Source organism: Lissotriton vulgaris, chromosome 3_1, assembly GCF_964263255.1.
Source record: "Lissotriton vulgaris chromosome 3_1, aLisVul1.2, whole genome shotgun sequence".
Taxonomy (NCBI): Eukaryota; Metazoa; Chordata; class Amphibia; order Caudata; family Salamandridae; genus Lissotriton; species Lissotriton vulgaris.
This window is the reverse complement of record NC_141689.1, coordinates 1408377603-1408404482: the sequence shown is the minus strand read 5'-3', so window position 1 is coordinate 1408404482 and position 26880 is coordinate 1408377603. Positions and strand designations below refer to the sequence as shown.

Sequence of the window (26880 nt, the reverse complement as noted above, 5' to 3'; positions counted from 1 at the left end):
AGATTTGCTTTTGTTGATTGTGAGGCCTAGAGATGCAAAGAGAGTGCGGCAGACCGCAATGTCGTTCTTTACTTTGAACTTCGACGGACCTTTGACTAGCCAGTCGTCCAAGTACGGGAAAACCTGGACCCCTGATAAGCGAAGTGCTGCCGCTACCGGAGCCAGGCACTTTGTAAAAATCCTTGGAACCGACTTGAGGCCAAATTAAGTACTTTGAACTGATAATGGGCGCCAGCCACAGTGAAACAGATATTTTCGATGTTTTGGGTGGATTGGGATGTGGAAGTATGCATCTTCCATGTCCAAGGAAGCCTTAAAATCTCCCTCGTTGAGGCAACTTAAAATGTCCAAAACAGTGACCATTCGGAAACCCTGTTTTTTAAGATATTTGTTGAGATTGCGCAGGTCTAGGATCGGTCGCCATTCCCCTGATTTCTTTTTTATGAGGACAAAACAGGAATAAAAACCTGTCCGTCTCCGATGGATTGGAACTTTCTCTATAGCGTTCTTGAGGAGCATTGCATGAACTTCCTTGAACAATAAGTGAAGATGAGGGGAAGGGGACCCCTGGGCGGAGTTGTTGGAGGTTTGGTGATAAACTCCAGGGTGTGCCCATGCTGGACTAGGTTCTATACCCATTGATCGGAAGTGATGTGCTGCCACTGTTGTTGGAAGGCAGATATCTTCGCGCCAACAGGGAGGGAGGGAATTGAGGTTGGCACCCAACTGACCTCACTGTTTTCTGTGAGTGTCTCGCCCTTGATTTTTTGTGCGCTTTCTTCCTCCTTGGTGAGAGAAACCAGTTGATCCGGACTGGCGATAAGAGGATTGTTAGTTTTGACGATATTGAGGCTGGTATTGTCTGCCTTGATAGTAACTTTCTCTGGAAGAATAGCCATGTCCTCTTGCGCCTCTGAAAGATCCTCTTTTATACTGCAGTGAACGTAGGGATCTTGCAGTATCAGTGTCCGTTTTGATTGTTTGGAGAGCTTCATCGATATGCTTCCCAAATAGAGACTCTCCGTCATATGCCATGTCCAGTATTTTTAATTGAACCTCGGGCCTAAAGGTAGTGGCCTTTAGCCAGCCCTGACGTCTCAAAACAGCAGCTCCTGCCAGCTGTCTAAAATTTGTGTTGCCAATGTCTAATGCGCAGTCAATAGTTTCCACAGCTGCGCGCTCCCCTTCCATTAGGATCTTGCGAGCCTTTTGTCCTTTGTCCTCCGGAATCAGATCTATGAGCCCAGCCATTTCGGACCACATTTGACGATCATAGCGCCCTAAAATCGCCAAAGAATTTGCCGCTCTGATGGATGCAGCAGCCATAGTGGAGAATTTTTTACCAATAAGTTCCAAACGCCGCCCCTACTTATCTGGTGGTGTAGTAATGGGGGTGGCTGGGTTCTTCGACCTTTGTTGTGCGGCCAGTGAAATGACCGAATCCGGCCGCGGATGACCAATGAGGCATGAAGGACTACTGAGTGGGGCACGATGTTTTTTTGTCAATTCGTGGTAACACAGCAGGCACAGAAGCGGGATTCTTCATCACCTTGATGCCCTCTTGCCAGATGTAATCTATAATAGGAATGGCTCTAGACACCTTCCTAGTTTCCTCTTTAAAATCATGAATAAAACAGTCTGTTTGCTCCACCATCACCGGAAGCTGAAATCTATTTGCTGCGCGCTGCATAAGATTATGGAATCCACCCACATCTTCAGGTGGGGAGTCTGAAGGTTGCTGAGTTGGTGGAGATGGCATGGGAATAACAGTCATCCCAGGGATCTGATGGAGGTATGTTGGGTAACTCTTCTTCCTCTACTTCTTCATCCGAAGAAGTGTCCAGGGTCTGTGTAGGCAAACCAGGTTGCGGCGCTTCCATGACCGGAGTAGGTGGTGGAACTTGAGGTGGAGAAACCGGGAGAGCAGGTTGAGCTGGTTGCGGCGGAAAAAGTTGTTTATAATCCGCGAGCATAGCCTGCAAATCCTGAATAAGGTTTGGCGGTAAGTGACTGACCTCTGAAACCTGAGGTCGCCTTTGGTACTCCGTATGATGAGGCACTACAATGTCCTCCTGGTAATAATGTCCTGAATATGTATCATCTTCTTCATCCTGGCACTTAATAATGAGTTCAGATGGATGGCGAGCCACTCCAAAAGCTCCGTCATTATCGTCATCCTCAAAATCCTCTTCCTCATCATCAGCGTAAGATTCTAGAAAATGAGAAGGCATGAGCGGTGAGATATAAGATCCTTGTTGCCTCTGGTATGATACCAACTGGAAGGTTTTTGACGAGAGTGGGGTAGAGAAAGCCTGCCTTGTAATGATAGGCTTAATTGAAGTTGAGTCCATTGATTTTGAAGGCACCGGTGACAATGGGGACTTTGCTAGCTGTAGTGACACAGTCGTCGACGATAGGACCATCGTCGACCAGGTCGACGACGAAGGAATCGTCGAACGGGCCGTCGTGGATGGGCCGCCGTCGACTGACTCGTCGTCTATGTCGACAGGCTCTGCTTCTTCGTCGACGAGACGGTCGTCGACGGTGGCGTAGATGACTTCGTCAACGGGGGCTTCTTCGTCGACTAAAGCTTTTTCGTTGTCGAGGCCGTCGTCGACGAGGGTTCTTTTAGCCACAATACATAATTTTGTAGACAGAATAGGAGAAGTGATGGCTGTGGTGGAGATCATAGCCATAGAAGTCGAAGTAGAGACGGTAGTCACAGGTGAGGAGACAGAAAAGCTCTTACTCACGGTTTTAATGGACGAATCTTTAGTGGCTGAGGCTACAGAGATAGTATGTGGAGATCTCTGTGAAGAGTCTGAAGTGGAGTGGGAGGTTTTAGCATGCTTTCTCCCCTCACTTGAATTATCCTCTTGAGATCTTTCTCTTTTACTGGAGGTAGAGGCTCTGTCTTCATCATCCGTAGAAGAGGATTTTAGCCACAAAAGGACTCTGACCTCCCTATCCCTGAAGGTTTTAGAAGAGAAGGTGCGGCAGATCTTACAATTTTTTGCGTCATGTTTTGGGTAGAGGCAATAAATGCAGTCCTTATGTTGGTCATCAACATGAACCCTTTTCTTCTTGCATGTTCTACAAGGTCTAAATAAGGCCTTCTTGTCAGACATCCTGAAGCTCTGAAGAAAAAACTGAGTCAAGACTCAGGGAGCTTGAGGAGGAGGAGCTACGCTGGCAAACAAGATGGCTGCTTAGGCTCCCGGCTCAGCCGACCTCCGTATCCTGCCACAATATCCTGTACATTATCCTGTTTTAACGCCCTGCCTCTGTGTGGATGAACTGTTCCGCACTCCAAAAGTGGAATCCTGAAACTTTTATCGGCTTGTTTGACGGAGTTGCATCGAGTTGAAGTTTGTGGCCAAGTCCAGCGGGGAAGCCGGGGCCTAGAGTATTGGCATGGCCGGGTTGCAGTTCAACAACATCGGCTGAGTGATCCAGGTAGGGTCCGGTCAATCGAAGTGGAGGCTTCTTTTATGCCTGAATTTGGTGGCAATCGTTTCCATTGCTTAGCATCGAGGGAGGAGTGACTTGGCATGCTATTGACTGTGGGTGGGGGTTACCGTCCCACGGACCCGGTATTGGCCCCCGCCGGGGTTCGGTGAGTCGGGGTCCCGGCCTGCAGCGTTGATGAGCAGTCCGCGGCCGCAGATAAAGATTAGTCACCCTCCGTAGCTGCCCGTTCGTGATCCTGTTCGTTCCCCCGGAGATACCAGATTCACCGGGGGAGGTGATTATGATTGGTACCGGGCGAGAGATTATGGATCGAACGGAGCATGAGCCATCGCAGAGGACAATATTGGCAGAGATCGGGGCGTTTCATTCGCACATGGATGCCTTGGTGCACAAACTGGATATAAGCCTATCTGAGATGTTGTTTGTGGAACGGGACCCTGCCCTACTGTTGGAACTGCAATCTGCAGCGATTCAAGCCACTGCCATTTTGACTCTGGGCGAGGACCCAGTGAGGGAACAAGTGTCGAAACCCTTGGATGATGCTCTGGAGGACTTTATTCCCGAGGTCGTGAGCGTACCGCTAAGCCTTCCATTACTATTGACTTTGGATGTATCGAAAAACGTTCCCCTCCTGGAGACTGTTGTTGACTCTTCTTTCATCTTGTGATCGTCTTCTCCCTCCTTGGTGATAATACTGTTCCGGGAAAAGATTCATTGGGACTATCTGTAGGAGAGTAGGGTCTGCAATCCTATGATCACCCAGATTTTTTTGCTTTTGTTTCACTGGTTTACGACTTTCTCTGGCTGTGGGCCTGCCAATCAGACCCACAGCCTAGCTGTTCTCCCACTAAACTGACATGTGTACGTTAGGTGCATTACCCAATTGGAACTGTGCCACCTTATCAGACCATGTAACTCAGGGCATAGGTGTACCCAGGGCCTCCCAGGGGCTGAAGCATGTATTATGCCACCCCTGGATGGCCATCTAAATCTGACACAACTGGCTGCACGACAGCTGGGGCAAGGTGGTGTAATCACCCTTTGCTTTAGGTATAGTATAACTATATCTAACCCTAAAATGGACACACAGATTCCTATCAGTCACTCCTATGGCAGGCCTTGACAATCCTGAAGGCAGAGTGCTTGGAATCGTGTGATATGGTGCTCTGGCATGAGCTGAGCCCGTTTGCAGCTTGCGGAACCAAGTCCTAATAGCTGTTCCATGATAACGCATACCATATACTCTTAAGTGCATTATAATCCTCGCGGTTAAATGCTCTCTCTGGTATTGCTTTATCAAAACATGTCCAGTAAGGTGTCATACGAATTGGAATACTAACCCCTCGCCAATTCTGGCGACGGGGTTAGCATTACACCCTTCTAGAGGGACACGACATGTATGTAACTGTGAACCCCGGTTAAAGTTAACTGAAGCCTCAGCTTTACAAAATGGATGCTGCCACCACAGACACGAGTCTGACCTCCTGCTGCTGGGAGTCCTTCCAGCGAGGAGAGCTTGGACAAAGGGTTTCCTGTCAGGGGCGGTGCTAGCACCATCCCAGACAGGGTTTTGTGTATCCTGGGTAGGCAGGGCTTTACAGGAAGGTGACAGCAAGTGGCACCCCGGTGCTCACTACGCATCTGCCGGCTAGAACCAGTTTCAGGGGCACACCAGCCCCTGGCCTGGGGAAAGTCCGGCATGGGAGAGGGGTGTAACCACCCCCCTTCCTGGTCCCACCCCTAGGGCAGGACCTAGTCGCGTACCCACCCCTTTCTTTAGGATAAAGGCAGGAGCGGGGACCCTTCCAAATTAGATCATCTTTGAATCAAGAAACTACTTTCTACGAAAGGAACTCTCGACTTCTTCTCAAGATTTCTCCCTTGTGGCTAAGGAGTAGTCACCCTGCATCCGCAGGCACCATCTAAGAACTCTGCGGTTTGCTGCACGTCCTTCCTCAGGAATCCGACTGACCAGCTCGACGAGACCCGGCTTCCCTGGCACCTCTGACCTTTACCTACCTCTACAGCTAAGCTGAGAACCGTAGGTGTGACGAGACCTCGAGGGACCGGCCATCATCAGAACTGCACGACTTCTATCCAGCACGACCGCCGAGGGATCCTCTGGTGAGTACTTTGGGGTCCGAGAAGCCCCGACCCTGAGCAGCTCCAGCACCGAAGTCCAGCCTCCCAGCATCTCCACGATCTGCGTGGGGCCCTTCTGCTTTTTGCTGCTCACCGCGTTGTCTGGCTACTAGCCCGCTGGCTTGTGGCCTTCCTGACGACGATCAAAGACGACAACACCGCTGGTCTGGTTGCTCCAGACTGGCCCTTGCTCCCTTCCAAAAGAGGAGCACCCCGGACCCTCCTGGTCCATTCCAGACGCCATTTTAGGTCCACCGCGTGGGCTTGAATTTGCCAAGACTTGTTGCCCCAATCCTGGTTTCAGCGACGTCGACAGCATCAACCATCGTGGGACAGCTCGCACCTCCATCCTGGTCGCCGACAACGCCTCCTGGTCCGTGAGACTGCAGAGCCCAGCGTCGCCCACTCACCTAGTCGAGGTGACTACCATCCGGTGCCCTCCTGGTGCCATCTGATCACTGGCTAGTGGTCAAGAACTTGGTCCCCTCTGCTTTCAGGTGTCATCCATCTTCGATCCAGGCTTGGATCACTCGAACTATCTTCACTGGTCGCCTGCCAGCAACTTCTTTCTTCAGGCTCCTGGTTCGTCAACGAGGATTCCCGAAATCTTTTCAGACCTATGCAGCTGCAGCCCCTGGGCTAGGTAACTTCGGAATTTCGGTGCCCCAGCATAGCCTCACTATCAAAGGGTCCAGATCCACTTTCGTTTTCGATCTACCTAGTCGGGTTCGCCCGAGAACACTAACTTTGCCTTTACTAGCTCCCATAGACTTTGTACCGCATCCCGCGTGAGAGTGCACACTCTGCACCCGAGTCCCCTAGGCCTCCTACTAGTAATCTGAAGGTTCAGTAACGTAGTCCTAGCGATTCCAAAGCCTATTAGTACAGTACTTACCTGCTAGTAATTTCGCATTCCACTTTCAGAGTATATGGTTTTTCGTGCCCCTCGGGCATTTGTGTAAATTGTGCAACTTAAAGTATTTTCGTAAGAGTTTTGTTGTGTGCTTAGTATCCTGTCCTCATAAAGAGTACAGGGCTGTTGTGATCTAAATAAATACACTGTTTATTTTCATAACACTTGTGTGGTGTCCTTTCACTTGGTGTTCAAGGGGTATATGTGATGGTATAACAGCTGGCTTAACACGCCCTCTAGAGTTTAGCCCGAAGACTGCTCGTATCCACGCTACTAGGATAGCTGGTCTATAAGGTTGACTTACAACCAATCACCATAAGGGTTGTTTGGACTGATACAAAGTGCTCACTAGAATAGTGAACATTATATATCAGGCCAACTTCTCACATTGGTGAGCAGCGGTTGGGATTTGAGCTTGCTGTTGTTTTACCACACGTATCCTAAGAATATCTTGTGAAAGATCACATAAGTACTTCAGGTACATATAACTTAGCTTAGAATACTCTGAGTTCTACTGAACCAGCTGTTTTAGCTCCTCAAGGCTTAGCACACCTTGGCTACAACTCTTAGCAAGGGATCAGTAGGCAAACAAATAGTGTAGGTAGGTGCATCACTTACACCACACTAGAAACAGCATGTCAGACAAAGGAGGAACCTCTGAGTCTCCCCTTGTGTCAGTGGACCCTCCACAGGTCGCTTCCAGATATGCTGCTCTTAGCTTCCAGGAGATGAGACAAGTGTGTACCTCCAGGAAGCTAAAACAGGGTTCTAACCCTACAATCCCATTCCTGATTGGTCTCTTAGAGACTTATGATGCCAGGAGGGCTGGTAACCCAGACCCTTCTAATCCAGATGGGAACATGCCTCCCCTAGAGGGAACCGTAGGTGACCCTGACCTTATCCATCTCTCTGCAGAAGGTGAAGAGGAGGATGAGGATCTAGAGCCATCTGAGGACGAGGCAGACAAAGGTCCAGAAGTAGTTAGCCAGCTAACTAGGGACAACTTAAGCAGGCATGAGAACCCTGGGGCCCCTCTCAGGCCAGCTTAACATTGGGAATGGACGAGTTAGGTCTCTATCCAGAGGCTCTAACAGATCCATTCGAACCAATGGCTCTCAGGGCTCTTCTCAAAGAGGGATGACATCCCCTCAGAGGAGAGTGTATGAAGCCAAAGTGAGGGAAGTCAATCTGAGGATTGAAAGGGAAGAACTTGCCCTGGCCAAAGAGAGACTTGCCTTTGCTAGAGAGCAAGAATTGAGTGGGACAAATCCCACTGGTAGCAGCATTCTCCCAAGAGAAAACAGGAGTTTAGACACTAGACACCCGAGTAAGATAGTGCCCCCTTTAAACAAGGGGATGATATCCACAAATGGATAACTGCTTTGGAGAGGGCTTGCACTGTACAGTGTGTCCCCCAGAGTCAGTGGGCAGCTATCTTGTGGCTCTCCTTTGAAGGCAAAGGTAGAGATAAGCTCCTCACTACTAGAGTTGAGGATGCTAACAATTACCAGGTCCTGAAGAATACACTGATAGATGGGTTTGGCCTAACTACTGAGCAGTACAGGTTGCTGTTCAGGGATACCCAGAAAACTCAGTCTCAGGATTGGTCTGATTTCGTAGATTGTGCCACTAAGGCTTTGGAGGGCTGGTTGCTGGGCAGTAAGGTTACTGATTACACAGGATTGTATAATCTGATTATGAGGGAACAGATTTTAAACAATTGTCAGAACCAGTTGTTGCATCAGCATCTTGTTGACTCAGATCTGACCTCTCCCCAAGAATTGGGAAAGAAGGCAGACAGATGGGTCAGAACAAGAGTTAAGCAGAACCAGGGCCAGAACCAGGGTGGTCAGAAGAAAGCAGACCAGAAGGGTAAAGATACTAAAGGTGAACAAAATGACCAGAAGTCTTCGACAGGTCCCCAACAATCCAAAGAAGGTGGGGGTCAGGCTTCCCAGAAGAAGAAGACTCAAGAAGGCCAGTCAAAAAGGTGGTGCCAGTACTGTAAAAGTAAAACTCACTGGTATAGTGAGTGCACCAAGAAAGGAGGGCAGACTCCTGCTACTGCAGCCCCTAAGGCACCTGTGCCCCCTAGTACAGCCAGCAGTAGTAGTGCACCTCCCACGGGTTTAGTTGGGTTAACCTTGGGTTCTGAGGGGTATGACAACTTAGTTGGCACACTCACTCAGGCTGTCCTTGTCTGTACAGGGGATGTGGATATATCCCCTGATGTCAGTCCCAATACTTTGGGCAAATACAGACAGACACCTTTTATCAATGGCAAAATGGCTCAGGCCTATAGGGACACCTGTGCCAGTGTCACAATGGTGACACCTAACTTTGTGGACCCTGGACAGATCATGCCAGGTACAGATTTCCTGGTGACCAATGCAAGCAATGTCACTACCAGTCATAGTATGGCAATTGTTACTTTCTCCTGGGGAGGGGTAATTGGCCAAAAGAAGGTTGTAGTTAGTGCAGACCTCCCAGTGGATTGTTTGTTGGGCAATGATTTGGAGTCATCACAATGGTCAGAAGTGGAGCAGAGGACTCACATGGAGATGTTAGGCTTGCCAGCACATGTGCTTGCTGTGACTAGGTCACAGGCCAGAAAATGCCCCACTGAACAGGTGCTGGATCCTGGAACAATGGAACAGCCACCTTCCAAGAAGAAGAGCAGTAGGGTTAAGGCATTGCCTTCCCCCTTGCCCCAGGTTGAGGATCAAGTCTCAGAGGAGGCTGACCTACAGGAATTGAGGGAAACTGAGCCTAAAGAATTTTAACTTGATCAAATTGAATTTCTTGGCTCAGGGGGACCCTCAAGAGAAGACCTGGAGAAGGAACAATTGGACTGCCCTTCCCTTGAACCCCTCAGACAGCAGGCTGCTGCTGAGGCTGCTGGGAACGCCACAGGTACCCACAAGGTATACTGGGATGATGGACTCCTGTACACTGAGGCAAGAGACCCCAAGCCTGGCATGGCCAGGAGGCTGGTTATCTCCTTGTCTCAGAGAGGTTTCCTTCTTACCTTGGCCCATGAGATTCCCTTAGCAGGACACTTAGGCCAGACAAAGACTTGGGACAGACTTGTCTCACACTTTCACTGGCCTCACATGAATGAGGAAACCAAGGAGTTTTGTCGCTCCTGTGTCACTTGCCAAGCCAGTGGTAAGTCAGGTGGCACAACAAAGGCCCCCCTTATACCAATGCCTGTGGTGGGGGTGCCCTTTGAAAGAGTGGGGATTGACATTGTTGGTCCAATGGAACCCCAGACAGCATCAGGGCACAAGTTTAGACTGGTGGTAGTGGATCATGCCACCAGGTATCCTGAAGCTATTCCCCTTAGGACCACTACAGCACCTGTTGTGGCAAGAGCCCTAGTTGGAGTGTTCTCTAGAGTGGGCTTCCCTAAGGAGGTTGTCTCTGACAGAGGTGCAAACTTCATGTCAAGCTACTTAACTGCTATGTGGAAGGAATGTGGTGTCAACTACAAGTTCACTACGCCCTATCATCCACAATGCAATGGGCTTCTTGAAAGGTTCGACAGGACCCTCAAAGGGATGATTCATGGACTACCTGAAAAGCTCAGGCGTAGATGGGATGTCCTGATTCCCTGCCTTTTGTTTGCTTACAGAGAGGTCCCACAGAAGGGGGTTGGCTTCAGCCCTTTTGAACTTCTGTATGGGCATCCTGTGAGAGGACCCCTGTGTTTAGTTAAGGAAGGATGGGAGAGACCTCTCAAAAAGCCTGCAACCAGCATAGTGGACTATGTACTTGGTCTCCGCTCCAGGATGGCTGAGTATATGGAAAAGGCATCTGAAAACCTTAAGGCCAGCCAAGAACTCCAAAAAGCTTGGCATGACCAAAAGGCTGTCCTGACTGTGTATCAGCCTGGACAGAAGGTGTGGGTGTTGGAGCCAGTGGCCCCAGCAGCACTCAAAGACAAATGGTCTGGGCCCCACACAATCCTTGAGCAAAAGGGAGAGGTCACCTACCTGGTGGACCTTGGAACTCCCAGGAGCCCCCACAGGGTGCTCCATGTAAACAGGCTAAAAGCATATGTCGACAGGAGGGACATGAGATTGCTCATGGCCATACATGAGGGACAGGAGGAAGAGAGTGACCCTCTCCCAGACCTGCTCACTCAGAATCCTGATGATGGATCAGTGGATGGTGTTGTCTTTTGTGGCAGCCTCTCTGAACATCAACAGAAGGATTGTAAACAGGTTCTTCAATCCTTCAGGCATATGTTCTCTCTGACACCCAGTCAAACCAATTGGTGTACCCATGAGGTTGACACTGGTGACAGCTTGCCAGTTAAGAGTAAAATCTACAGGCAGCCTGATCATGTTAGAGACTGCATCAAAACAGAAGTGCAGAAAATGTTGGAGTTGGGAGTCATTGAACCCTCAGATAGCCCTTGGGCTAGTCCAGTAGTTCTAGTGCCAAAACCTCACACCCAGGGTGGTAAGAAAGAGATGAGGTTCTGCGTAGACTACAGGGGTCTCAATGCAGTCACTAAGACTGATGCCCACCCAATACCCAGGGCAGATGAACTTATAGATAGATTGGCTTCTGCCAACTACTTAAGCCCATTTGACCTGACAGCTGGGTATTGGCAAATCAGGTTAGCTGAGGATGCCAAGCCCAAGACAGTATTTTCAACCCCTGGTGGGCATTGTCAATTTGTGGTAATGCCCTTTGGTCTGAAAAATGCACCTGCCACCTTCCAAAGGCTGGTGAATCATGTTCTCACTGGGCTGGATGACTTCTGTGCAGCATATCTTGATGATATAGCTGTCTTTAGCTCCACCTGGGAGGATCACCTGGTCCACCTGAGGAAAGTGTTAGAGGCACTGCAAGCAGCAGGTCTCACTATCAAGGTCACAAAGTGCCAGATAGGGCAGACACAGGTTGTATACTTGGGCCACCTTGTAGGTGGAGGCCAAGTTCAGCCACTGGAGAGCAAAATACAGTCAATCAGGGACTGGGCTCCTCCAACCACCCAGACTCAGGTTCGAGCTTTCTTGGGCCTGACTGGTTACTACAGAAAGTTTGTCAGGAATTATGGATCAATTGTGACTCCACTTAATGAACTGACAAGTAAGAAAATGCCACAAAAGGTTCAGTGGACAGCAGGCTGTCAAAAAGCATTCGATGACCTAAAACAGGCCATGTGCACAGCACCTATCCTCAAGAGTCCAGACTACTCCAAACCATTCATTGTCCAAACAGATGCTTCTGAGTTGGGTGTGGGAGCTGCTCTATCTCAACTGAATTTTGATGGTCAAGACCAGCCCATTGCTTTTATAAGCAGAAGGCGGACCCCCAGAGAGAAAAATTGGTCAGCTATTGAGAGGGAGGCCTTTGCTGTGGTGTGGGCCCTGAAGAAACTGAGGCCATACTTGTTTGGCACTCATTTCAAGATTCAGACCGACCATAAGCCCCTCTTATGGCTAAATCAGATGAAGGGTGAAAACCCCAAACTGCTTAGGTGGTCCATTTCCCTACAGGGGATGGATTTTACAGTGGAGCATAGACCTGGCACTGATCATGGCAATGCAGATGGGCTCTCCAGGTATTTCCACTTAGAGCAAGAAGACTCACCTGGTCAAGGTTAGTTTATTGTCCCAAAGTTTGGGGGGGGGTCATGTAGGAGAGTAGGGTCTATAAGGTTGACTTACAACCAATCACCATAAGGGTTGTTTGGACTGATACAAAGTGCTCACTAGAATAGTGAACATTATATATCAGGCCAACTTCTCACACTATCCATCTAGGAGGGAGCGTTATTGTGCGGCTGAAGTTCTCGTGGACTCACTGACTACGAGTAGTAACAGACTGATTTTTGACGAATTCCTTCTCCTCTATGAGTTCTTCGTGTGCATATTGGTCTTGCTGGGAGGGGTTTGCATGATTGTTCGGAGGGGTCAAGGTTGAGATTAATTTGAACGGGGCGGTTGGAGCGGCTTACATGGGTGTTCGACCTGTAACTGTTGGACTTATGGCAGGGCGGTGTATTACGGTGCCCCCTTAATTTCCTTCTATTACGGCTTCTGACACACATGTATTTTTACGATAGGGGGTGCCTGTTTCTGGCGGGTGGAGTAAGGGGGCTGGGAGCCCATACGGATATGCCCTCCTCCATTCTATCTCTTTTTCCATCTTTGGAACTTAGTTAGTTGGGGCGACAGGCACGCTGCTAGTTGGGGTTAGATGACAGCCATATGCAGGGGTGCAGGGTGGGGGGGGATGGGCTTATTATTTTCTTTGTTTGTTTCCCTCTCTTGGTTTCTCTTTCTTAATCTTTCTTGGTCTTTTCTTCTCGCTATTGTCTGTAATATATCCTGTTATCTTCTAATTTCCAATGTCCGGTGGTCACGCTTCTTCTATTATCCTGATTAGGTGTGTGGGCGGGATTGAATTGTGTTCCGATTGTTTTGTTGCAATGGCTATTTTGTATCCACCAACGCAGGCGCGTAAGGGGTTCTTCGGCTGCGCCAAGTCTACCCTGTTAAAGTATCTGTCCAATCTGTTAATTGTTTACGAATGTATGACGCCGGATGTGTCTATTTCATTCTTGTTTGAAATAAATAAAAAGATTTATATAAAAAAAAAAAAGACTCAGGGAGCTTCCCTTCCACACGACGTGCGGTGAAAATCTGAGGAGAGCTGGCTCTGCAGAGAGGCTTCTAGAGGGTGCTGTAAGCTGATTGGTTGGAACAAAGACTTTGGTCTTTTTAGCATAATGAGGTAGATAGGCTACTACAATCTAGACCTCAGGCCTTCTCATAGGGCCTACTACTGTAATTTACTCTTGGCACTGCTTTTTTATATACTGTGGGACTCCCACCTCGGCGATGGGGAATGATTCTGGCATGTGAATCTATGAAAGATACCCCAATACTGGATAACTGGGTTAAATCCATCATTCTTTTGCTCACCACACCACCCCAGTTTGGACCCAGCTATACGCAAATCAGTCTAGACCCTGTTCCGTGTGGGAACAGTCCAGCACCTACTGCCAAGTCAGGTCCTCCCTGGACCGGAAACAAGCATCCTGGGACCGGTTTCAGGGCATCACCCTTCCTCAGCCAGGCTATCTTGAATCCAGTGGTGTAGTGAGCACAGGACCCATGTCTGGGCATAGTCTTCCCACTTAGGGCGACATAGACAAAAGAAAATTCATGGACGGAATGCTGGACAATGCAAACATTCATTTGCATTTGGAGCCTAACTGGTAGCACGGGATCAGCGTGGAACTAAAGAATGTGTCTGGAGACCGGATTACTTTGGGCGGAGCCTCAGAAGCCTTGCCCGGACCTAGGGCGTGTACCACCGGCACCCCGGGGACCTCAGCACATTTAAGTATCTTGTTGGTGAAGATTGGATTCACTGGTTGCGGGATTCAGCATGGCCCGCTTGGGAGTATAATTGTTGTAGTGCCTCCTTCTACCTTGTGAGTCATTGCTAAACTTGTGCCTGTGGGTGACCGGAATGGTCTGGTGCGACTCATACCAACGAGCACCAGACGCTGTACCTCATTTCCAGGGAGGTACAAAATTTGCAACTCTTCGTTGTGTGTGACCGGAACAATCTGGAGCTACCCGTATTATCGCACTCTGATCGACGTGTATCTGTCGGGGGGCATCCTTCAGAGAGGCTCCCCTGCTTCATTATCCATTCATCGATTGTTGTTCCTTTTTTGGCCCACAGTGCGGCAGACCAACTGCTCTCTCCTCACCCAGCCCCCTGATGACATTGTGTTGCCAGGTAGTGTTGCCCAGCTTGGGCCTGGGTGGTAAGAGTGATTGACTGGGCTGGAGAACTCTTCTGAGAAAAATCAGAAGTGGGTCAAAAGAGTGTGTGACTCCTGTGCTTCGCAGAACTGGCCTAGTGCCGCAAGTGTGTGTAATCACCAGCCCCTGACGGGAACGGTAGGTTCTGCCTGGCTAGGCCATCGCCTAAGCCAACCGAGAGGTGCCAGTTCCAACACCACGTGTACTATACAGGTGAGAAAAACCGTTATCAATGCCAATATCAATTACTAGCCAACTGTTTAGGGCATCCATAAGGCATGCTTGGTATGTGTCAGTATGAGCACAGTTAAGTGCCCTTTTCTATGGTTATATTTCTATATTGAGCACTGTGTTTAACACCTGTTAGGTTCCTAAAGAAAACAAAGAGAAGGATAGTTGTGTTGAACTTTGTGCAGAGATATTCCAGTGTGGTGATAAAGTTTGTTATTTTTTTTTTAAATCCTCATTTTGCAATTGTATAGATAAGGAGGTTTCTGGAGAAACTGATGATCTTTTTAGAAAACTTTGCCTTCACAGCCCCATCGCTTTCCGGAAGTGTCTTTTTGGGGAGTATCCCTTTCACTGTTTTGATTCATCAATTTTTCTCCACTTACCCTTTATCGTTTCCAATAATACCATTGGTTAGTGGGGTGTGAGCTAGCCAGTTTGGCTACTCGGCAAAATCATTTCTGCCTGGTATTATAGATTATCGCGTTAACCATTGGATTTATTGTTCATGACATATTAGAAGATTTTAGTTACTTTGAAAGTGCTGCTCCCAAATTTCCCAAAAATGTGTTCTCTTCGTATATCCCATGTTTCTATCGAGGTTGTTGATTTTAATGGCATAATTTAACTAATTTGTATAACTTGGGGCGACAGATTTAACCCAATTAATGCAGATTTCTCTCCGGGCTAATAATATTATTACAAAAAGTAAACTTTCCTGTTTTTTATTTAATTTATTTCTAGCAGCAACTATGTTGCTATGTATCCCAAAAAATATGAGAGTAGTACTTACAGTTATGTTGATTCCTAGTATCATATTCACTGTCTTACCAATCTCCTCCCAGTAGTTTGTTATTGCGGGGCATTTTTCAAACATATGGATGTCGTCCGCTCTTGCTTCTCCTACCCAAAGACACAACTCCTTCTAGATGGACAGTAGATCGATCTTTACTAAACAACCAACAATATATCAGCCAGCTAGAAACAGTTTCATTATACTACTTCGAAGAAAATGCAACAGGCACCTCAAAGCAAACAACCTGGGACGCTTACAAAGCTATGATAAGGGGTAAACTACTTAGCTTAGGAGCACATAAAGTAAAAGCTAAGAAACTAGAAATAAATAAGATGGAATTAGACATTAAAAATGCGGAATTACAACTAGAGAACATAACCTCGCCAGGAAAAAAGGAAGAGTTAGAGAAAAAACATCAGAGATTAAAAGAAAACCTAGCAAATTATTTAGAAAATACTGTGAGAGAAAAATGGGAAAACAGTAAATTAGCAAATTATGAATATGGGGAAGGGTGCGGAAAACTGGCATGGAAAACAAAAAGTGAACAATCTAGAAATAACATATCATGTATCCAGACAACAGAACAATCACTAGAAACCTCTGAAGATAATATAATAGGACAGGAGTTCTCAAAATTTTACTCTGGCATGTATAAAGAAGATATAAATCCAACTAAAGAATAAATCGGTAAATATTTGGAAGCTATTCCCCTTCAAAAATTAACAGATGAAGAAAAAACAGAGTTAAATCAAAGGATCAAACCTGAGGAAGTCAGAGAGGTGATAAGCAATCTAAAAAAGCCGCCGGCCCAGATGCTCTTCCAAATGAATTTTATATAACACTAAAAGAACACCTAATCAATAAACTAACAGACCTAATGAATAGCATATATATAGATCATGAAAAAATCCCAGATACCTGGAACGATGCGAAAGTTAGTATCATTTTAAAACCCGGGAAAAATCCAAAAACATGCGAGTCTTACAGACCAATATCGCTACTAAACTGCGATTATAAAATTTTCACACAAGTTATAGCAAAACGACTAGCAAAGGTTATGCCCGGACTGATTAATTTAGACCAGAAAGGGTTTGTATAAGGGAGGCAAATTCATGTAATTACTCATGAGTTGTTTGCAGCAATTGACATTGCCACCTCTAAAAAACTTCCCCTCACTATAATTACCTATGACGCTGCAAAAGCGTTCGATAGGGTAAATTGGGCTTTTCTAAATGAAGCAATAGGGAAATATGATCTGGGGGAAAGTATCGCCCATGCGATAAAAGAAATATATAAAAATCCAAGAGCCAAAATACTAGTTAACGGCAACCTAACCAACAACATAAATATACAACGTGGTACAAGACAAGGTTGCCCATTGTCGCCGCTACTTTTTAATCTCTACATCGAACCACTGGCCACTTTGATTAGAGATCACCCACAGATCTCTGCTTTTAAATATCAAAACTGGGTAAAGAAAGTAGCATTATATGCTGATGACTTAATTGTGTTCACAACAAACTATGAAGGTGCCTATCAAGCATTGGATGAAATGATGAGTGACTTTGGTAAAGTCTTGGGCTACTTAACAAACAAAGAAAAAACTGAAACAATGAGCTGTAACTGTAACCCAATTTCACCGTATAGTAGGGACAAACTAAAATATCTTGGAATCACCTTGGTAAAAGGAATGGAGAAAGTCCCGCAACTAAACTTAATGATAATTGCTAAAGAAGTGAGAAGACTACTTAAATCATGGTCAGGATTACCATTAACTTTCCTAGGAAGATCCAACATAATAAAAATGTCTATTATCCCAAAATTCACATACCATTTCAATACTATACCATTGGAATTTAAAAAAGAACTCATGAAGAAGATGGCAAGTTTTATCTGGGCTTCCAAAGGAACGAGAATAGCCTGGAGTAAACTTAGGAGAAAGAAAGATCAAGGAGGAATAGCCAGTCCTGATTTATTTGAATATTACAGATCCTTCCAATTCAAGAATTTTAGATCACTTCTGAGGAAATATCAAGAATATCAAAGTTTCCTGCAAAATATGACTGAGAAAACAGACCATTTCCTGTTTAAATTAGGACACCCGAAATTCTTCAAAAAAATAAAATTGAAGATTTTATGTAACGCTGCTAGACTGGTTCCAAATAAGAAGCGCCGTAAATATTCTGTATTATAGTACAATAGCACCAATACGGGATTCCCCAGGGTTACCAGAGTGTTTAAAAGATTCTTTAGCAGTGCCACTTAAAGTAGCAGGAATAGTATTATGGGGACAAATACTAAAAGGAAATGAGATAATCCCATGGAACTCGCTACATGAACTTACAGACGGTAAGATATCAAAATTCAAATATTACCAGCTATCAAATTGGGCCAAATCGCTACAGGAGAAAAATACGGGAAACGAGACACTTGAAAACGAAATGACAAGAACCACAGCAATAAGAAAAGAAATATCAAAGTGGTATTGGTCACTTATTGAATCAGGAGAGGAAGACTTCATAATCCCGGAAAAAATGTGGAGGAAAGACATACCTGCTCAAGAGATAGATCTGCAACTGGTATGGCAAGAATCTATGGGAAAATGCTGGTCCTGTAGAAAGTCAGCACCATTAAGAAGGAATCATCTGTTTACAGTTCACCGTGCTTATTGGACCCCAAAGAAACTGTCTAAATTCAAGGGATCCAATGTTAAGCTATGTCCCAAGTGCAGAGAAGCAAGCGCGGACGACATCCATATGTTTCATGGTTTTTTTGCATTAATCTTCATTTAGAAGTTCTATGTGGCTTCAGATCACTGCTTATGTCTGTGAGAAGTTGGCCTGATATATAGTGCTCACTATTCTAGTGATCACTGTGTATCATACCAAACGACCCTTATTGATGATTGGTTGAACACCAAGTGAAAGGACACCACACAAGTTGTTATGAAAAATAAAGTATATTTATTTATAACAAGTCTAGCCTGAACTCTTTATGAGTCAGGGAGCTAAGCACAATACAAAACTCTTACGAAAATACTTCAAGTTGCACAATTTACACAAATGCCCAAGGGGCACGAAAAACCATATACTCTGAAAGTGGAATGCGAAATACTAGCAGGTAAGTAACAAGATCCAGAGGCTTCAGGATCGCTAGGACTACACTACTGAACCCTAAGGTTAGGAGCAGGAGGCCTAGGGAGATCGGGTGCAGAGTGTGCACTCTCACGCAGGACAAAGTCTATGGAGGCTAGTATTTCTAAAGTTACTGTTTTCGGACGAATCCGACTAGGTAGACTTAAAACGAAAAAGGATCTGGACACTTGGATAGTGAACCTGCGTTGGAGCACCGAAATGCTCGGGTTACCTAGCCCAGGGGCTGCGGCTGCATAGGGTTCAAAAGACGTCGGGAATCCTCGTTGTGGTCTATGGAGCCTGAAAGAAGAAGTTGCTGGCAGGCGACCAGTGAAGATGTTCGGAGTGATCCAAGCCTGGATCAGTGATGGAGACGACCTGAAAGCAGAGGGGACTCAGTTCTTAATCACTAGCCAGTGATTGTGTGGGCACCAGGATGGCACCGGATGAGGTCACCGCGATCAGGTGAGTGGGCGACGCTGGACTCTGCAGTCACACGGGCCAGGAGGCGTTGTCGGCGACCAGGCTGGAGGTGCGAGCTGTCCCACGAGGGTGTCTGCTGTCGGCGATGCTGGAACCAAGATTGGAGCAACAAACCTTGGCAAAGGCAAGCCCACGCGGTGGAGTCAAGATGGCGTCTGGAGGGGACCAGGAGGGTCCGGGGTGCTCCTCTTTTGGAAGGGAGCAAGGGCCAGTCTGGAGCAACCAGACCAGCGGTGAAATCGTCATGGTACGTCGTCAGGAGGGCCACTAGCCAACGGGCAAGTGACCGGACAACGCGGTAAGCAGCAAAGAGCAGAAGGGCCCCACGCAGATCTTGTGGATGCTGGGGGGCTGGACTTCGGTGCTGGAGCTGCTCTGGGTTGGGGCTTCTCAAACCCCAGTGCACTCACTCGAGGATCCCTCGGCGGTCGTGCTGGTTAAGCGTTGTGCAGGTTTTGAAAATGGCCGGTCCCTCAGGTCTCGTCACACCCACGAATCTCAGCTGGGCTGATGATGCAGGTAGAGGTCAGAGACGCCAGGGAATCCGGGTCTCGTCGAGCTGGTCAGTCTTGATCCGGAGGATGGACGTGCAGCAAACCGCGATGCTTAGGTGGTGCCTGCGGGTGCAGGGTGGCTACTCCTTAGCCACAAGGGAGAGTCTTCAGAGAAAGTCGAGAGTTCCTTTCGTGGAAAGTAGTTCAAGATTATCTAATTTGGGAAGGGGGCCCGCTCCTACCTTTATTCTAAGAAAAGGGGCTGGCACGCGACTAGGTCCTGCCCATGGGTGGGACCAGGAGGGGGGTGGTTTTACCCCTCTCCCTTGTCCGGACTTTCCCCAGCTCAGGGGCTGGGGTGCCCCTGGAACTGGTTTGAGCCGGCATATGCACAGTGAGCACAGGGGTGCCACTTGCAGTCACCTTCCTCTCAGCCCTGCCTACCTGGGACACACAAAACCCTGTCTGGGATGGTGCTAGCACCGCCCCTGACAGGAAACCCTTTGTCTGAGCTCTCCTCGCTGGAAGGACTCCCAGCAGCAGGAGGTCAGACTTGTGTCTGTGGTGGCAGCATCCATTTTGTGATGCTGAGGCTCGAGTTAACTTTAACCGGGGTTCACAGTTACATACATGTCGTGTCCCTCTAGAAGGGTGGAATGCTTACCCCGTCGCCAGAATTGGCGAGGGGTTAGTATTCCAATTCGTATGACACCTTACTCGACATGTTTTGATAAAGCGATACCACAGTTGGCAAATAACCGCGAGGATTATAATACACTTAAGAGTATATGGTACGCGTTATCATGGAACAGCTATTAGGACTTGGTTCCGCAAGCTGCAAACGGGCTCAGCTCATGCCAGAGCACCATCTCACATAATTCCAAGCACTCTGCCTTCAGGATTGATAAGGCCTGCCATAGGAGTGACTGATAGGAATACATGTGTCCATTTTAGGGTTAGATATAGGAATACTATATCTAAAGCAAAGGGTGATTACACCACCTTGCCCCAGCTGTCGTGCAGCCAGTTGTGTCAGATTTGGGTTGCCAGCCAGGGTCGGCATAATACATGCTGCAGCCCCTGGTAGGCCCTGGGTACCCCTATGCCTTGGATACCGAAGGTATGCTATACAGGGACTGATAAGGTGGCCCAGTACCAATTGGTAAATGCACCTAAGGTACATATGTCAATTTAGAGAGAGAACAGCCTGGCTGTGGGTCTGATTAGCAGGCCCACAGCCAGGGAAAGTCGTAAACCAGTGAAGCAAAAAGCAAAAATCGGGGGTGACCATAGGATTGCAGACCCCACTTTCCTACAATGTCCTTAATACATCAACAAACTCCTTCATTGGAATGCTAATGGACATTTCCTCAGTCGCTTAGTCACTTCTATGCAAAGGGTATCACTTTCAGCCTCCGACAATACCATTTGTCAGTCAGCTTTTTATGAAGGGATGGCAAAATTATTTCAATCTTTTGGTGATGGCTCTCTTCACTGACAATAAGTCAAAGAAATGTGTTCTGCTCTATGTGTTTTCGATTCTTAGAAGAGAAGAGAATACAGATCTCTAAGCTAATTCTAGGCAATAATGTTTCATGTTTTAAATCCCTGTGTGTATTGTGTAGAATACTGAAACAAATGTACGTGAATCTGACATTCCAAGAAATTTTATGTTGATACATCCATATTCTAGCATATTTTATAGCGTTTAAAACTCTGCCCAGTTATGATTTCCACATTTTCATGAGTGGCAATAGGGAGGTGTGTGCATGTGTGTGATTAAATTGCTCTGTTTAACCAACTGGCTAACCTCTTTGCAGTTCCCACATTGTGGAAGACATGGATCAGGGCATGGATTTGTGGTTTCTCTTTGACTATGCCCCATGTGTTATGATGTTGATCAAGACCACCATGTAGGCAAAACTGGTCTACCAGATCATTAAATTCAAGTAGTATGTCAACCTGAAATCGGTCACTCATCGCCTTTGGTCTGACCTCAGAGTGAATTAGTTGAAAATTCCCTGCTATTTTGGGACACCCACTAGTGGAATCCAAGTCTGCAGATGGAGCTGTGGAGTTAGTGACCTTCAACATCGCATTTACAACATACGCCATGCTGTTTGTGTCAGATAGGGAAAGTGGAGGTTGTGTTCTGCAACTTGGAATGAAAAAACAGTGTATGCATTCTCTGTAGATGAAGTTTCGTGGACCAGGTTTCTGCTGAATGGTGTACCAAGAACCAACAGAACACTCACTGGAGCAGAGCCTCTATGTAATGATAGTGAAGTTAGGTGTACCCAACCCACACTGTTACACTGTGAGCCTTATTTTAGGTAATGACACTCACATAACACCCAAACTTCAAATAAATTCGGCCAGCAACATGTCTGGCACGCCAAAGAATCTCCTCAATGGAAACAAACACAAACATAAAAGGTACAAACCTACCAATTATTGTCAATGAAAACATACACCAGAAGACTATCTGGGACATTAGTGCAGATACAACTTTGGTTAGGTTGCTGTGCAGCAAGTATTGTTTGGAATGCTAAAGGTAGCATTCTTTCACTCGATTATTCCCCCATCCATAACTAAGGTCACTAAGCCACATTGTGAATGATGAAGAATATTCTGGTTTTTGACCAATTGACTCCAAATCCTGTGAACTATGTTGTTGTGGGCAATATGAGCGCCAGCCATGAAAGATCTGCCCAATAGCATGTATCAACATGTCATTAGTGTACAGAGACGCTGTTTGTACACCAACCATTGTTTAATGGGGTGCCCTAACTTTGTCTCACTTTAAGCAGCTATGAGTGCAATGCCCATATAGTCAATATTAGGGGCGATAGTGAGCTTGCCGTGTGGGTTTCCCATAGTTAACCTAATGGAGGTCAATATCAGTTCCAACATCTCACCCTAGCAATTTGCTCAGTGTGGAGTAGCCTGACAGATCATTTGACTTCCTATTCTAATTTTTAGTCACGGCCCTAAACAAACTGTCTATTCAGGGTGCTCAATGCCTTTTACAGGTTTAGAACCAGGCAGGCTGAGTGGTGATATCAAGAAGGAAAAGCCTCTCCTACTCAAGAACTTTCTGATGTTGGATTTGGATTTGGATTAGGATTTATAGAGCGCATAGCTACCCTTGGGCATCCCAGCGCAAACAAGACCTAGTTTTCCTGAGGGGAGGGGGTGGCGGTAAGGAGGAAAGGGTATTTAAGGGAAGAGCCAGGTTTTTAATTGCTTCCGGAAGGAGAGGAGGTTGTGTTCTCTCCTCATGGCTACTGGGAGGGAGTTCCAAAGTTTAGGTGTGTTGTAGGCAAACAAGCGGCCGCCGGATCTTGACTTTTTTATTCTTGGGATGCTGGCAAGGGCAAGAGAGTTGGATCTTAGATTTTTGGTAGACTGGTGGGGTTTCATCAGGGATCTGAGGATTGGGGGGCCTTTGTCATGCATAATCTTGTGAGAGATGCACCGCGTCTTGAAGGTAATTCGCTCCTTCACTGGAAGCCAATGCAGGCTTTTGAGTGCTGGTTTTGCTGAGCATCTTGCTTTGGTACCTGTAAGGATTCTAGCTGCCGCGTTCTGAGCCACCTGTAGTTTCTGAATGACTGATGCCGGGGCTCCCAGGTACAGGACGTTACCATAGTCTAATCTGGAGTTAACCAACCCCTGCATCAGTAGCTTCCTGGACTGGAAGGGGATCAGGTGGAGGATCTTTCGGGACATGCGGATAAGGCCAAAGCAGGTCCCTGAGGTTTTTCTGGCCTGGGTTTTGAAATTTAGGTCCTGGTTGAGCCTAGACTTTTGACCTCGGTTTTTGGGGTAGGGTGGGTTCCCATGCAGGGAGGCCAGGAGAGGTTTGTTGGAAGTTTGTTTGGGTTGCCAAGGAGAAGGATCTCCGATTTGTCTCCATTAAGTTTTAGACGAGAGTCACACATCCATTGGGAGACTCCTTCTAGACACCTGGAAAGATTTTCTAGGCTGGTATTTGATTGATTGATGGAGACCACCAGCTGTGTGTCGTCAGCGTACATTACTGTTTTGACGCCGAAGGGGGTGAGAACGTCCTCAAGGGGGGGGGACATATAAACGTTAAAAAGTGTGGGGCTCAGGGAGGAGCCCTGAGGGACCCCACACTGCATGGGTAGGGCTTTGGACGTGGAAGTACCATCTGACACCTGGAAGGATCTTCCCTCCAGGAAGGATTTAATCCAGGCAAGGGCGGAGTCAGTGACTTCCACTAGACTTAACCGGTGGACCAAGATGGCGTGGTCCACCGTGTCGAAGGCGGCGCTTAGGTCGAGGAGGATCACTGCCACTGATCCTCCTGCGTCCATGATGCTTCTCGCCTCTTCAACCACTGCCAGTAGGGCGGTGTCGGTGCCTTGCCCCGGTCTGAAACCGGTCTGAGAGTCACGTAGCAGGTGATTTGTCTCCAGGAAATTGGAGAGTTGCTGGTTAGCTATCCGTTCGGCTACTTTGCTGATCCCGGGGAGGAGCGAGATGGGTCTGAAGTTGGAGGGGTCTGTGGGGTCTAGGTGGGTTTTTTTTAGGAGGGCTTTGACGGTAGCATTCTTCCAATTGGCTGGAACGGTGCCCTCTTTAAAGGAGGCATTGATGAGGTTGGTGATGGGTGGAGCTACAGTGGTAGCTACCAGTTTTAGCTTACTGATGGGAGCTGGGTCGGATGGGGAGCCACTTTTCACAGTTTGCAGGGTAGCTAGGAAAGTCTCCGTGGTGATATGAGTGAAGGCTCGTAGGTGTGGAGCCTCAGGTTGGAGGGGTGGTGGGGTGGCGGAGTGAGGGGAGGTGGGGATCGGGAGTGAGGTTAGTATTTTCTCGATTTTCGCGGAGAAGAATTCGGCCATTTGATTGCATCTAACGCCCTCTGGATCTGGAGGGGGTAGGGGGTCTTGGATTTTTGTGAGGAGACGTACAATGCGGTAAGTTTCCTTCGCAGAATTTGCAGCTGCTGCAATCTTTCCTTCAAAGAAGGTGGCCTGTGTTCTTTTTATGGAATTCTTGTAGAGCCTGATGGCAGCTCTGTACTCGTTTTTGGATTCCGTTGACCAAGTTTTTCTCCATGAGCGCTCAAGTTTTTTGCATGTCTTTTTTTGGTTTCGAAGTTCCTGAGTGAACCATGGTGATTTAGCTGTTTTCTTACTGCTGGGCAGGTGTTTGAGTGGGAGGGAGGTTTCTAGGGATTGATGAATCCACTCCTGTAGTTGGGCGTCTGCTTTGGAGGGATCGTGGTAGAGTTCAGGTATAGAGGAGGAAAGGGCCTGGGCCCAGGAGTTTATGTCCAGTTTATTCCATCGGCGAGAGGGGGGTTGGGTGGGATGTCTGTCAGGGGCCTTGGTGGATAGTTGTAATTTGAAAGGGACCAAGAAGTGGTCTGACCATGGGAGGGGGATGGGAGGTTGAGTTGTTAGTCTCGGAAGGTTGGAAAATACGGGATCCAACAGATGTCCTTTGTTGTGAGTAGGTAGGTTATTTAATAATTCGAGACTGAGAGAGCCCAGGTCTGCTTTGAGGTCCGCAGCTGGTTTGCTGGAGGAATCATCGAAGTGGAGATTTAAGTCTCCCAGGAGCGTGAAATTCGGTGATAGGCAAGCTAGGGAGGAGATAGAGTCAATGAGCGACTCATTAAAGCGTAGTACCGGTCCCGGTGGGCGGTACACTAGCAGCCCCGAGAGGGTGGTCGAAGGCGGCCGGTGGACGGAGAAGAAGACGTTTTCGCAGTCTAAAATGGGGCTGTCTTTGAATTGGCATGAGAGGTAATCTCGATATAAGACTGCTATTCCTCCACCGATACCTACAGGTCTGTTGTGGAACTTGATGAGGTATTCCGGTGGGAGAGATTGGATGATGTCTGGTTCTGAGCCGGCTGTGAGCCAGGTTTCCGTCAGGAAGAGTACTTCTATATCTGAGTCCTTTAGAAGTAGATTAATTTCGATTTGATGCTTCGGGAGGGATCTGCAGTTTAGCAGGGCCATGTTGAGGCAAATTGGATGTAACGGGGGCTGAGGACAAAACCTGTAAGGGCAGTTTAGACAGCGGGAGTGTCCTTCCTCTGGGGAGATCGAGCCGTAGCATGTGGGAGCTGAAAGGCTTCTTAATCTTTGCAGGGTGTCGCTAGAATATTTGATGATGGTTTGATTGGGGGGAGCAGGGGTTCTGGGCTCTGGGCGCGGTCTGGCACGGACGGGCGCAGACGGGCTTGCCTTAGGCGCTCCCGCTGCGCTCGTCCGCTGCGCTTCCGTCCCAGGCACATTTTATATGGATTTGCTGAAGGCAACTGTGAGGGGCGTTGCCTAAAAAGGGGCGTGGCCTGCGTCCTCGCGGTGCTGGTCGAGGGGGAGTGAACAATGTCAGGCAGCGCGGTAGCGTTAGGCTCCGCTCCCCATGCCTGGTGTTCTGCTCGTGGGTGCCCTCAAAGTGGTGAGTTAAAAAGGAAGTTTTCTTGTTGCAAGTGCGCAAAATATACAATTTTTAACAATTTTAAAACAAAGTGCTCTCCCGGCTTCCGCCTCAGGAGTGTGGTCGAGTTTCTGGTTAGGCGCTTGTATTCAGCGTATTTATCCTGGAGGAAGGGGGCATGGCCTAAAAAGGGGCGTGGCCTGCGTCCTTTGCGGTGCTCGTCGAGCGGGAGTGAACAATGTCAGGCAGCGCGGTAGCGTTAGGTTCCGCTCCCCGTGCCTGGTGTTCTGCTCGTGGGTGCCCTCAAAGTGGTGAGTTAAAAAGGAAGTTTTCCTGTTGCAAGTGCGCAAAATATACAATTTTTTACAATTTTAAAACAAAGTGCTCTCCCGGCTTCCGCCTCAGGAGTGTGGTCGAGTTTCTGAGTTCAACAGGTATTTCTCACGCACGGAGCTGTTCTGCAACATATGAGTCAGGTCTTGCCCAGTATCCACATGTTTTATAGCCAAGATCTTAATCAGCATTTTGTCATTTGAGTTCAGTATTGCTATGGGTCTGTAAGATGAGAGATCTCATCCCTGCTTAAATATTGAGACTAAAAAAAGGTTTCCTCATTGAGGGAAAGCAGTCTTGCTTCAAATGCAGAGGAAATTAGTGCAGCTAACCTAGGGACAAGTTGCTCAACAAATGAGAATTAAAATAGTATCAGGAGGCAGTCTGAGTAAGGTATTCTCCCTTTCACAATTTCTATTAGCGCCGCCTTAATTTGGACTATGAAGAAGAGTTTCTCACTTTTGTTTTTATTTTGGGAATACTTGTGGCAGTTCTAAGTAGGCAAGTGTTGGAAAGTGGATTATTAGTAGTGGTAAATATATATCTACCACTGGCATTAAGGCCACTAACAGAGTCTAGGGCTCAGAATAGAACTCGGAAAAGTATTCCCATGCTCAACCCTTGGTAGCTTAGCTGAGAGCAGGTAGGCTTAACTTCAGAG

At 47.4% G+C, this 26880-nt stretch overlaps 2 protein-coding genes across 2 annotated transcripts in view; both read right to left on the bottom strand.

Moving 5' to 3' along the window:
• Positions 1-26880, bottom strand: part of CDS1 (CDP-diacylglycerol synthase 1) — a 955907-nt gene that overhangs the window by 340846 nt on the left and 588181 nt on the right. The window lies entirely within an intron of this gene.
• LOC147727973 (uncharacterized) lies at positions 272-12853 on the bottom strand. Its single transcript, XM_086963213.1, has 2 exons — positions 12294-12853; positions 272-4191 (listed from the first exon to the last, which is right to left on the bottom strand). The coding sequence occupies exon 2, from the start codon at positions 3126-3128 to the stop codon at positions 1716-1718; it is 1413 nt and encodes a 470-aa protein (XP_086819339.1). The 5' UTR covers positions 3129-4191; positions 12294-12853; the 3' UTR covers positions 272-1715.